The sequence below is a fragment of the Thermobia domestica genome, chromosome 16 (assembly GCF_964235325.1).
Source record: "Thermobia domestica chromosome 16, izTheDome1.hap1.1, whole genome shotgun sequence".
Classification (NCBI taxonomy): domain Eukaryota; kingdom Metazoa; phylum Arthropoda; class Insecta; order Zygentoma; family Lepismatidae; genus Thermobia; species Thermobia domestica.
The window spans coordinates 71,535,486-71,549,907 of NC_137469.1; the positions used below are offsets into that span (position 1 = coordinate 71,535,486).

The 14,422-nt window shown below is 36.3% G+C and overlaps 1 protein-coding gene across 4 annotated transcripts in view; it reads right to left on the reverse strand.

Moving 5' to 3' along the window:
- Positions 1–14,422, reverse strand: part of LOC145673150 (aldehyde dehydrogenase, dimeric NADP-preferring-like) — a 283,014-nt gene that overhangs the window by 28,117 nt on the left and 240,475 nt on the right. For all 4 annotated transcript variants that reach the window (XM_081742574.1, XM_081742573.1, XM_081742577.1 and 1 more), the window contains exons 3-6: positions 14,273–14,416; positions 9,640–9,735; positions 3,159–3,380; positions 1,219–1,382 (exon numbers count right to left, since the gene is read on the reverse strand). In XM_081742574.1, the coding sequence (XP_081598700.1) occupies positions 1,219–1,382; positions 3,159–3,380; positions 9,640–9,735; positions 14,273–14,416 (626 nt within the window). The remainder of the gene's footprint in view (positions 1–1,218; positions 1,383–3,158; positions 3,381–9,639; positions 9,736–14,272; positions 14,417–14,422) is intronic.

The following is a 14,422-nucleotide window of genomic DNA, read 5'->3' on the forward strand; positions in this document are numbered from 1 at the left end:
GCATAGCAATTTCTTCATGTTGATATTTTGTAACCGGCGATAGTAGTCGGAACGACATAGTAGATCAAGTTTGGTGGCATGTGTAGCGTGAGGAGTTCGACACCTAAACATATTATAGATCAAATGTTTCGGAGATGGTTTAGTGACTAATGGAAGTATGTCAGTATTGTGTACTATTACATACTAATGGTTGAAAAGTTGGCTACTGCTCCTGGCAATGAGTGTCAAAAACTTATCAACAACTTCGGTTATGGTAGCCAACCGATTAAGCATATACGTCTGTCAAAGGAAATAACTACAGTAGGATTATAATAATCTTATTGAAAACAAATTAGTCTTATCATGTGATTGGTCTACGTATGTTCAACTACATCTCTGGTATTCATTTTAGCTTATTTCTATTAATATCAGTAGATCCTTTGTATAACTTGGCAATTGAACATTTTCTGTATCTGTGTGAGGAGCAGATAGTTTCTTGAGTCTTTCGAACAAACTCTCAGTTGTTTGCTTACCATGTAAGCCAGTGTAGGTGGATATGATGTTTCTTGATTGAGAAGACTAAGATGAGATAAGTCATATCCAGGTCGAATCTGAAATAAATTATTTCCGGTATGTTCGTATATATAGACCAGCCTTAGATATACTTCACAAAGTGGCATTATTTTTTGACACTTGATTGACTAACGATATGCTGTCCCGGTCCAATTTGATTGGTTATAAATGTAAACAAGATCAATCTTTTACATCGATCAAACTTGTATATTGATTTCGAGAACAAAATTTTGATTAAATACCTACATACATTTTTTTAGAATTCTAAAGTTTTTTCCTCTATAAACCAGATTAATCTTAATTGCACTATATCTTAACATTATAATTGAAAATAATTTATATTCTGTGTGTATCTACGTATAATATAATACTCAGTTCTGGGAATATTATCTTATTACTTATGGAGAGTTTCAGTTCTTTTAAATGGATCTAAAAAGATACTGCAGCACCACCTGGGGCAAGGGTCTGTTGGGTATTCTGCCTGTATTATGATAGATGTACTGTAGCTAAGATACAGAAGCGGATACTACACTGGAAATAATGTACCACAGTCAAAATCCCAAGGAACATACGTGGCCAATACTAATAAGTGAGATACGGAAAATTGCAGGTTACATAAAAATAGGAATAAGAAAGTGTTAAGGTGAACTATATTAGATTCTATACCTCTTTCCTCCGAGTTCCAAAGTGACAGGCGTCAAATATTCGTTAGCAGCAGCACGCACAATTTTCCCAACGGTGGTTGATCCAGTATAAAAGATATAGTCAAACCTTTCCTTTAAGAGTTCTGTCGTTTCAGCAACACCACCTTGCACAACATGATAGCATTCCTAAGATAGAAACATAGTCATTCTATGTTATACAATGTGCCTTAGTGTACCAAGTTGATATTGGACACAACTATGTAATGAACTAAGATACGCTTCTCATAAAATAGGTATTTTTCCCAAACTAACTATAAAACTCAACATAAAATTAAATTTTAGAAAACACAGAAAGCACCACATTACTTAACCAAGAAGTAATAGGACATCTCCCCATATTCTTCAAAGTCCCTGCCATATTTAACATAAACCTAGTGAGTTCTCAAACGTATTTCTACCACTGCAGTCACTCCAAAAGTTGGCGAAATATTGCAGATTCTATGCTTCGTCAATTCTTGCGTAATATGTTAGTTATATGCTAACATTATTGTCTACATTATCTATTATAGTCTACATTATCTACATTATCTGTTATCTATTATAATACACATTTCCGTCAACACGACACCTGGCATTTCCGTCTTGGAAGTAGCATAGGATTAGGCGGAGAAACCACAAAGTTCACAATTTCATTTTCCACAAGTTACAATAAGTTTCTACTGCTACTGTACCATAAACAACTAAAGGGTCGATGTTCTGTCAAGTATCAGTAGATGAAACTTCATGCGTCAGTTTTATCACAACTGTATTGTTGGTCGACATAATACTCTTTGATAACTTTCACTTTCCTAGCACATGTCATACCTATACAAATTCACAATTTGAAAAAGTGTGAATATCAATGATCATTCGAATCGACTGAATTCCATTGATCATTATAGAATTCTGCTTCCGTATATATGAACAGAGACGCAAAGGTCGATTGGAATTGGTAGTATTCACTTACCCACCGTAACTCTGCGGAAATATTCAAGCTGGTGAGCTCGTACATGATGTTCCAGGGTTATATTTCTTGGGTGTTGAGAATGTTCAAGATTTCACAATAACCTCACCTTTCGCTTCTGCAGAATAAACAACACAGTCAATGTCAGTTGGTTGATAGGAACTAAGATTTGCATTGCGCGTCATTATATTCTTAGTTGGGTATCGGACACTTTTCAAGCGGCGCGACAACACAGAAATTACGTAGTTTACTAAGACGTATCTATTCTTTACAGTTGGGATGCCCAATTACAATTTTGGTTTCGTTAAGTAGTGCGTCATATGTGTATACGCCCAAGAAATTACAAGTCATTTATTTGGTTTTAAAATTTTCGTTTTTACTGTCAATTTATTGATTTCTATTCATTTATGCTGGAGTACAGATGGTGTCTGAGTTTCGTAAATTCTACATAAGTAATTCATACTTACGAAAGGAATTTCCGATATAAGAAAATGTTGCATTTGCTACAATGCAACATCGCCGATCCTGCATTTGAAGACTTGGACGTTGATGATCCAGGTAATTAGATTATTAATATTAGTTAATTATTCGTTTATCATAACATTTTTAACCATCGGCGTTGTAAAAGTAAAGATTCTGTATCCTATTTGTGAAGGATATTATGTAACAGATTTTGCATTGCGATGTTATTAAACTATAGTTTTTCTCTTTTTTCTTGTAAGTGTTTGTGACAAATCTTTTAGGTTATGGCGAAAATTCTATGTGTGCAAAGAGCCCCGGAATGATCTATTTACGTAAGTAGTGGGCTGTCTGTATTTGATACTACTAAAAATAGTAATAAAAAGGTTTTGGCACTACTAAAAATAGTAATAAAAATGAAATAAAATAAAAAAGATTATCACTTTTTTGTTTCCAGCAACGGCAAAAGAAAGAAGAGTGCAAGTAAGAAAGAAACCTACCTGGTCCAAGTATTTTGGAACAAGGTCTGCGATAAGTTGTGAAGTTGCTGGAGACACCTCAGATGGTTTAATGATAACACAGTTACCAGCTGCAATAGCTCCACAAACAGGTAAAAGAGTTAACTGCAATGGATAGTTCCATGCTCCAATAACCAGTACCACACCGTACGGATCTTTGTAGATACGAACGGTATCGAATATTGTAACGAGATTTGGTGGTACCTAAAAAAACAGAAAAGAAGAAAATATAATGGTTAATTGCTACATCATTCAAAAATAATTATGAAGTTATTCAATGAAGTGTTATATGATAAATTCAGAGTGGCGACATATAATCAGTGAAAGGGACAACAAATCTGAATGCGAAATATACATACGATACGATACTTTCAACTAGGGATGGCCGGAACCGGGTTCCTAAGTTCCGGTTCCGGAACCGGGTTTTTCGGATCTAAGTCTGGAACCGGTTCTGAAAACCGGATCTCCAAGAACCGGTTTCTCGCGGAACCGAAATTTTGTGGTCATACCTACTCTCAACTCTTATTTTTAAAACGTTACCTTCTGTAGCCATCTTAGCCATCTTTATGTTTTACGTCCTTATGCCATACCAAGATTATAAAGGCAAGGACCTACTATTAACATGGATTCCGAGCCACGATAAAGGCTTGAAACCAGTGGTGTTTGTGAGTACACATGTCATCATGAAAGATCAACCCTAATAGTATAGGTTATTTCCCACCACACTATCCAAATTTGGACTACAGAACCACATCACCAGTTTTGGCATACCAGTTCCAATGCTGATTGATGACAAGGCAGAGAAAGACCATTGGCTTTACACTGAATAATAAAGGGACCATCGGTACAAATTTGTCTTCAACATTGGGGGAGGGGGTAAGACATTTATTTTTAGCGATGTTCAAAATATTTATGAACTTGAAAAACAATGCCGTGGAGAGTAGGGGGAGCAGAGTGGTCTTCAACATTGAGAGGCGAGCAGATCTGAGGCTTATTCTTGGCAGTGTTGCCACGAGACGAGACGAGACTTCATGTTGATACGTCTCTTCTCGTGTAAAGTGTGTCTCGTCTCGAAAATACGTGCTCACCTCGTTTACGAGTCGAGACACATGCAATTTCTCTTTCGTGGCAACACTAGAGCGGCTGAGGCCCACAAAAAGAGCTATTGTGCCAAGTGGTTAAAATTTCAACTTTTAACCAAGTTTGGTTTGGTTAACAGAGCACAACCCACAACACGACTACAAGTTTCCAACAACTACTGCTTAGTTTCGACTGAACCAGTAATGAATTACTACGACAGGAATATTTGCCAATCACGTCGATACAGTCGAAAGGCAAGCCTTCACCCCTTACTCTGAAATCCTTTTTTTCAGAACCTCTGGCACCACTTCAACAAATAAGGAGGCCTATGCGACTTTGCGATTTCAAAAATGGCTTGGGTTCGAATAACATTATAGAACAATAAAAAAATAAATAAATTTTATTGTCAAACAAACACCCTTTCAAAACACAGTACTGAAAATGGCTGAGACGTTTCTGTCTTTGTTGGAAACGAGAAAGACCATGAAATAATGGTTAGTTACTGATAAAATTGCCATTAACAGAACTTGTACTTCTATAACAGGAATTTTATACATAGATATCCCCACCAGTCCCAGGAATGAATCTTCTGAAACACTGATCTGAACGAATCCTTGAACATTGCACTTGAATCTGGAGCACTATCAGAAAATAATTAAGCTTGAATCGATTAAAAAATGGAAATGAAAGCTGTTTGTAAGAATCATTTTAAAAAAATAACTTCAGGTCTTCCTTCATTTGAAATAATAGACACTGGTATACATTTCGAATGCAAATAATTTATGCCGAGTTAATAATTTTTTAAACAAATTCAAAACTGTGTTTGCGTTTTCGAGACAATAGACGACACGAGACATCTCGTCTCGTCTCGAAAACGAGATGAGACACATTACTTGTCTCGTGTCTCGCCTCAAACAGTTTTGTCTCGTCTCGTGACAACACTAACTCTTGAGGGGAGGAGGGAGAGATGAGACTCATATTGTGGTAGGTGAATCTGATTTCTGAGGTGAACCTGTTGTATATTATACAGCAAGGAACATCAATTTCATCTCACTTTCCTTTGTGGCAGTCGGACACAAATCATTATATTCCTCCCCAAAAAAACACATTTCAAATCGTATTATTGGCAGGGACATATCCCCCTCAACCCCCCGGGATTTGCGCCGGTGAAAGGAAGAAGACTATAAATAAAGAGGAAGAAGGTAAAAACTACAGTTGAGTTGATTTTGAGTTTAACGTTACATTCAGCAGCGAGGCTATATGAGACGGACCTATTGATTAACGTGGAATCAGAACCACCTGAGTTTCCGCTGGGAATCAAACCCGGGTCCCCCACGACAAAGGCGCATATGCTAACCGCTTAGCCACGAAGGAACTCAAGCTACAGTTGCATTACTAGAGATTCGGCCTAATTGTTACATTCGCCAAGCAAATTGATGATTCGGATCAGGGCTCCCTCGTGGCATATGGGAAGCGTACTCAACTTCGCTGGCAGTTCAGGTAGTTCGCATCCCAGGCTAACGTAAGCTGAAGGCCCACGTCTCTGTTCTCAAAAGGGATGTTACACTTCACGTCAACAAACGAACATAAAACAAGAATCGAGAGCACTTATGCACATAATTTCAAATTACTCCTTAAAATATAGTTATCTGCCATTGTTACATCACACTAAAAAGATAATAAGCCATTTAACACCCGAAAATAGAACTTTAACAATAAGGGAATCGAATTTACGATAGATTGATTTATAACAAATTTTGCTTTGGCATTAACAGTAGTTTTGCTTTCTTCCTTACATGGGAATATTGTTGCCCTCCAGGGAAGTTCATCTTTCCTCATTGTCCTCTCCGGTTCCTTCGCCACTGAAGTTTTCTCGTTAAGTTTAGTTTGTCGAAACTTAATAAGATGGTGTTCCTCAAGGATCAACAATGGGGATATTCGTTTTTCCACTATAATGTTAAAAACTTACTGAAGAATACAACGTTAGTGAATGCTCATGATATAATTCCTTTAATTCCTTTCTCTCTCTCTCTCTCTCTTTATATATATATATATATATATATATATATATATTAAGGTTTGGGCCTAGAAATGTTCCTTCCACGTTTCTCAACTTTTAGCTTCCTCTTTTAACTCCCAATATTTTTTCTATTTTTCAAATCATCGATCAGTTTTCTTCTTTTTCGTATTTTTCCTTTATCTTCCATCTTCCCTTTTATGGCAATTTGAAGAAAACAATTTCTTCACAAAATATGTCCAATCCAATTGGCCTTTCTACGAAGAACGAAGCATTATCTTCTTTCCTATCCGTTTTAAAACATCTTCGTTTGTTACTCTCTCTGTCCATTTTACCTTCTGCATCTTCCTTCAATCCCACGTTTCGAAGCTCTAAACTATTATATACAGATTAACAAAATTTGATATTTATGGGTTAACAATTAGGCTACCTTACTCATGTTACCCATTGGTACTACAGTCCTTGTAGAACTTTGACCTCCTTCAGGATAAATTTCTATTCTTCCCTGTTCTTTGCTTTACTTCTCCATGCCATTATTCCATTTTTTTTTAGGTCATTCAGTACATCGTCCAATCTTCTAAGTCTCTGTTTCTTGATGTTTTTTTTTTCCTCGAGAGTTCCCTTACTCCTCTATGATCTTCAATGCGTTCTAGATATCCCAACCATCTTAATCTATCTTTCTGTATTTCCGTTACTATATAGCTATTATTATATAGTAGTTCTAACTGTATTTGTTCCTTTCCTTCATATTCTATTTTCGCATATTGGCCCATTCATCTTCCTTAATATTTTTCTTTCCTATCTTCTTAATTGTTCTTCTGTCTTGGTTGTTAGTGTCCATGCTTCTGAATAGATTAACAATTACCAGATTTAAACTGCATTAACTCTAATTTAGCAATGTGATGGGGTGAGTGATGTTGACGAGTAGGATTGGCAGATTGAGCTCAAAGCTAGCCCGGAAACAGTAACGTTTGTGTAATTGTGGATACAAATTTGAAATTAAAGATATCTACATGTTTTCTGTATTCTGATTTCAATTGTAACTCTTATATTCTCATCATCAATTGAAACACATATTTTCATCGTCATATTATAACATTTACAAACACTATTGTTACCATTGTTACAAAGAACCTTTATTTAAAAAGTTTAGTTTAACGTCCCTCTTCACAAGTTATTTTTAATTTCGACCATCTCAAGCCCTGTCATCTGTCATAAAGCTTTCATCACACGAAATATTTGCTCGACATGTGCATTGCTGACTTGTACAGCGAGAATATATTGCATTATTTTGAACAGGGTTGCCGGTTGATGCATCTCCTTCTTCGAAAAACGCACTCCATAGCTACAGGTTTCATAACAGAACACGCATTGTAAATTAATTTCCATTGGAACTAATTTTAAGGTTCATTTCCACTTTTGTAAAATCATTAAATGTTGTTGCCGCTCGATAATATAGGCATAACAATAAAAAGAAGAGTAGCCGTATATATTGTTAAAATAAAAATATAATTCTTGTAAATACACAACTACCAACAACCAAGTACGACATATACAGGGTGAAAATTAATGAACTATATGAAATAAAACCGTCATAATTTCTGAATGGTTCGCGTGATCTCCAAACTGCGTGGCTGAGCACAGGGCATGATGGGAATTCGTATGCGCATGCGCACGCAACGTGTATTTGCAAGTGAAAATTAAGATTTATAAGTAAAATTGGCACATTTGGGGGATTGAGAATCCGCATTTCGCAATGGAGAAGTCTCTCCACCCTGAACGGGTGGCGGTGTGGTGTGCAATGTTCAGCCATGGAATAATCGGTGCGATATTCCTTGACGGCACGGTAATTACTGCACGGTACGTGACGGTTTTGGAAAATGATTTTATACCCATTATCCAAAATGACCCTGATTTCGACAAGATGTGGTTCATGCAAGGCGGAGCTCGACCCATCGGACCATGAGAGTGTTTGACGTCCTGGAGGAGTATTTTGAAGTCCGCATTCTGCCTCTGGGATACCCACAGGCTTCTGGAAGAGGACTCGCTTGGTAGCCATATTCCCCGGATCTGAACCCATGTGAGTCATTTTTGTGGGGCTATGTTAAGGGCAAGGTGTACAGCAATAACCTCAAAACCATTGCCGGGCTGAAAACTGCCATTTAGGAGGTTATCGATAGCATCGATATTCCGACATTTCAGCGGGTCATGCAGAATTTTGCTGTTCGTCTGCGCCACATCATCGCCAGAGATAGCAGACATATCGAACATGTCATAACCTAAATCCGAATGTCTGTAGTGCCGTTTACATGTGAAATACAAGTTTGTATACTACGTAGTTTGTCACTAATTTCCATTTTATTTGATATAATTCATTACTTGTCATCCTGTACCATTGTTTCTCAACCTATGGTACGTAGGACTTATATGGTATTAATAATACATTTTAGTCGGATCCGAGTAGAAAAGACTGAGAACATCTGCCATAGACAATTAATTATACATAATATAAGTCTATAGATTTCGTTCATAGACCTGTACAATGTATTTTCAACCCGGGCACGCCGGGCGATGCCCGAAGATCTAGCAAACCTATTGAAGAATACAGGTTAGTATGAAGATGAAGGCTAACAAAGTGACGCTGAGTTAACTGAGATTGAGGAAGTAGCAAATAGCTAAAGATTGAGGTTAAACATTTTGTGAGGTTCAGAGAAAATTTCTGCCTCCGATTTCAGGACTAGCTCAGGAGAGTAATGCTCCCGGAAGTAGGAACGAAAAACACAGTTCGGATTGGTTGGCGTTATCCATTTCTTGCCACATTGCATTCAAATAGCAGAAATCAAAGAATTGCTTCTTTCGGTCTTCGTAACCGAGTGAACTAGCGCTATATGCTAGTAACGAAAATCTCTTTATGGCGTGTTCAAACCCAGCCCGAGGAAAGTTTTTTTTAAACATTTTATAACACTTTTAAATTAAAATAATATGAAAATAATACTCAAAAAAGTGATTTACTTACTTTTGTGCAGATAAGTAGTAGTAGTAGTAGTAGTAGGAATGGGTTAGAAGAACCGTAGGGCTCGTTTTATTGCCCTTGTACTCCATGATATAAATTTTGTGACCAACTTAAAACAACTGGCTAGGATAGCGCGTAAAACAGCTGGCTAGAGTAGCGCGCGGAAAAACGTACTTGCGGGAGCATTACTCTCCCGAGCGAGTCGTCCGATTTCTACCATACTTTTTTTTTTTTTTTTCTCGAATACACATGACTGACTATAACGAAAGTTATTCTTTCCTAGATTTACTTCTGTCATGTCTTTTAGTATTAACATAAATTTAGTTCCATGCAGTGAAAGAACCATTACTTACCGTTTCGGTTTTTGCCCACTCTCTGATATGCATAAGTGTAGAGCGAACGTCATTCTTCAGATATTCAATTTCTGTGATAGCTGCCTCTTGTTTGCTCTGTAATTAGAACATAATTTAAAAAATTATATACATACGTATTACTTACATGTTTTGCATAAGTAAAATAATGAATATTAGGAATATTATCATGGTTTATTGAAATTCAAGAAAAAACTGAAGATTATTCTAGAAATTCATATTTCTTTTTCTTAGTTAACTATATCTTTACTTGTAATTGTAACATTACAATTCCAAACATTCCATCTAGAATATTATGAATAATTTGGAAAGTCTTATAGAATGACTATGCTGTCCGTCCGTCTTAAAAACGGAAGTGGTTGATTTCTGCCACTTCCGGTTTGAATAGTGGCTTAAGAGAGAAAATAGCACCTTTCTTAGAACGATAAATGGATTACAGAAACCGCTTCTCGTTATCTCTTATCGTTTTTTGTTCTACGTAGATCAATATTGAAACCGGAAGTTGTAGTGGCTTTTTATCACTTCTGGTTTTAGTAGAGAGTTAAGGATGGAGATGAAAGTATTATTTGGATGCTAAATCGGTTACAGGAAATCGCTTCTCGCTATCTATTATCGTCTTTGCTCTACAGTGAATAACGTTAAAACCAATAGCGATCTCGATTATATCTTTTGATTTTGTACACCCTGGCCAAAATTGATGGTGATCCATCAAGTAGTTCTTGGGACTGTTTGTCTGCCGGACGGACAAACACACAGACAGAGGAAAATGTATGAAAGAGTTTTGGTTGGTAAAGTGATTATACTTGAAAAGCCATTCGAAAAACGCCGACCTTTCTTCATATCTCCAATTGAGAATGCTTGACATTTAGAACTCATTTTTCATTAAAAGTAATAATAACTTCTTTCATTGGTTACAAAATACCTGGGTCAAGCATGACGTATTTCCGGTATCACTTGTTTCCGGTACGTTCCAAAGAAGTCTGCTACATACATCGGATGTACCAAAGATCCGGGGCTTTGGGGGCTATAGAACAACTCCGTAAGAAATGGAAAGTTGTTGGAAATAGGTGTTATCAGTCTAAAATGATAGAATTTCTCCAATCGCATCAGGTGCTTGGGCTCTTCACTGGTTTAATCAAGGATGTTATAAAACAGAGGATCTGCACATACCTATCTTCATCATATGAACTCAACGAAGCCAAAAAAAAAAAAAAAAAAAAAAAAAAAACAGCGAGCATCGTCTGAGCTGGCACGTCTGGTTGGCTACTCTCGTTTCCGCCATGATTGTTGGCTCGAAACATTGCGATCTTAGTGGCGCGGAGTGGGCAGAGTAGGTGTGGCGAAGCTGTGACGTTTGGCTTCACGATTTTGTTGTATGGGCAGATCCTCTATTTTATAACAACCTTGGGTTTAATGAAAAAGCAATGTTGCCAGTTCAGCTGGGTGTTCAAACAGAACGTAAGGGCTCGCAAAACTGACGTGGGAGAAATACACATTGTTATGTGAAAGAACATAGAACACCTCGATCCGTTTCCCAACAATGCTGTATTGTTAATATGGCGACGGCTCAATGGAACACATAGAGCAGATTACGGCTAATGGAATTGGAAAAATTTCAACATTTTAGATCGAAAACCATCTCCAACAACTTTTCTCGCTTTCCATTTTTTTTTTTTTTTCGTATCTTTGCACATAGCGGAGTTGGCCTATGGCAATGGGATTTTTAAACTTATACCCTGTATGTTATAAAAGTTATATTTTGTGTTGACCTGTACATATTAACATGAAAGACAAAATTATATATTTTGTCTAACTTTCTGAAAGAAGGATTTTTTAAAGAAAAAAATAATAGATCAAATTTGAGGAAGATAAGGATATGTTTTGCATGAAAATAAAGGTAAATTACATGTCGGCTCGTAAGCTTCCTTTACTTAGCAGGTATACTGTTTGCAACGGTGAAGGCAGGTTTTTGGAACTTTACACCATAACATTTATTTCTATTATAGGCCTATACGTTATGCTTACACTATCGATCACACCGGAAATGGTGATTCTACTTGATTCATATATTAAGGTAACCAGCTCTTTTATTGCTTATAGCTAACTGTGCATTTGTTGTATAACCAAATAGAAAATAACATGTTTTATTATGGTATTCATACAGCTCGTTTACAATAACTTGATATCTGTAACGTAATAAGAAACAAAAGAGTTTTGTTTCACACTGGTGAAACTACGGTAGACTCCCAAACTATGTGAATACAATACTGAAACAGATCTATAACTTCCGGCTGCAATAATGAGAGAGCTATGAAATGTTAATCTCAGAATGAATCCCAAAAGTTTATTGATATATCTTTATCACCATACTAGGAGAATACCCGTTCTTCGCACGGGGAGAATACGTTTTATTTGGGACATAAAGGGCACCAAAACTGTCACCAATCAACTTAGGAACCCGAAAAAAATATCGGTCATTTTCAATTATTTTTACATGTCACCATCCTCCCTTAGGGGTACTAATGGGGGCTGAATTTAAATTTAAACGGCATCAGAAGTGTCACTGCTCGTCTCAGCGATCCCGAAAACTATGGATTCGACAATAATACAGGTCATTTCAGTTTTCGATTATTTTTATATATCTCCCCCCTCCTCTAAGTTGCACCGTCAAAATGAAATGACACAATCCATCCCAGGCCCAAAGATAATCTATGTTGAAAATTTGACCGAGATAGGTCGGGTCAAATTCACAAACATAGTCACTTTCATTTATATATAGGCCCTATATATTTCTATATCTTACTACTTTCGATTCCAGTAGTAGAATAAAGCTGAGAAGAAATCTGTTTCCATATTTTAAAAAAATCATTTGTAGCATTCTATTGCTGTTTTAGCTCTATGAGAGACGATAATAAAACCATAAGTAGCAGTGGATTTCTACCATTTTCGGTTCCAACAAAGGAGTAAAGTCTGAGATGGAAACTATTTATGTGACACATATCACAAACCTACTTCTCGATATCTATTAGTGTTTTGCACCACTGTGATCAGTGTTAAAATTCGAAATCATGGATTTCCACCACTTCCGGTTTCAGTAGTGATAAAGAAGAGATAATATTTACTCTTGGGACGCTGAATCCACATCAGAAAGCAATTAGGTTAACTATATTTTATTGTATATGTTCTATGATGATTTATATTGAAACCGGAATTAGTAGTATATTTCTACCACTTCCGGTTTCAATAGAGGAATACAGTCGCATTTGGAATTTGAAACCTAGTTTTATGGTACTACCTCCAAATTAGAAAACTTATTGATTTCTCTTACGGCATTTGTTCTATGGTGATCAATATTTAAACCGGAAATACTAGAAAATTTCTACCACTTCCGGTCTCAGTAGAGACAAGCAGGAGAAGATGGAATTTGTTCTTTAAACGATGAATCTTTTGTAAAAAGAAGTTTGTTACAATAATTTTAAAAAATACTTTTTAGAGCCAATTAAAAGTTTACGTTTTGTAAAGAGAAAGTGGGCGTGTCTTGCATTCACATTATGTAAGCTGTCAAAAATGGATATTTCTCTGATAATGTGTCCGGAAGTACTAGTAAATTTTATCACTTTATGTTATTAGATAATACAGGTGAATATGATATATTATCTTGAGTCGCTGAATCCATTCCGAAAAACAGCTTGTCGCTATGTATTATCGTTTTTGTTCTATCTCGATCAATGTTGAAACCGGAAGCAGTTGATTTTTACCAATTCCGGTTTTAAAAAGGGCACACAGAGAAAATTGAACCTCTTCTTGGAATGCTAAATATATGGCAACAAACCACTTTTCGATGTTTCTTACTGTTAGTTAGTAGTTAGTATTGCTCTATATAAATCAATATTCAAAGCGGAAGTACTAGTAAATTTCAACAACTTCCTTATTCGATAGAATATTATGATTATTTATGTATGTTTTCTTGAGATGCTGGATTGATTCTTTAAAAATGCTAGTCGCTATCTATTACCGTTTTTGTTACGGTTAGCAACATTGATATTTACCATTTTCGGTTTGAACAGAGGATGAAAGGAGTAGATAGAATCTATTCCTGTGAAGTTGAATGGATTCTAAAAGAAAACACTTCTCGATATCTCTTAGCGTTTTTGCTCTGATACATGTCGACAGTTGGCCAGATGAACGGACAAAGACGTTATATAGAACTATCGACACGTAGGTATAGCATAGGTTAGAACTTTATTTCAGATTTTGCCTGGAGAGAGGCAAGATGTAAGCAGATTTTTACGTTTTTTCATTACCATATTATTATACTATTAATTAGGATGCATGTAAATCTCAAACTCAAGGGGACAATTCCCGTCCCTACCTGAAGTCCCAGATTACTCTCCAGATTTAAAAGCTAACGTAACACTGTATTAATTTCTGCATCTATGCACAATAGTTAATTTAAAAGAAATCACTACCCATACCTAATATTTTCTGTATTCGATATGTAATAGGTTGTTAACACTATTTTAACCTTAGTTTCAAATTCTGCCAGAGACCAAATCATCGTGCTTAAGCTATAGCAAAGAAGAAAACCTGTGTATCTTTTAAAATTACTGTATACCTTTCGTAGGTCTTTGGCCAAAACATCAATCATTTCGCTGTTGTGTTCTTCATACATCTTGAGAAGTTGTTCCAACTGTTTAATTCTGAATTCCACATCCTTTGTCTTTCCAGAGGCGAATGCATCACGAGCACGTTGGACAACCTGTAA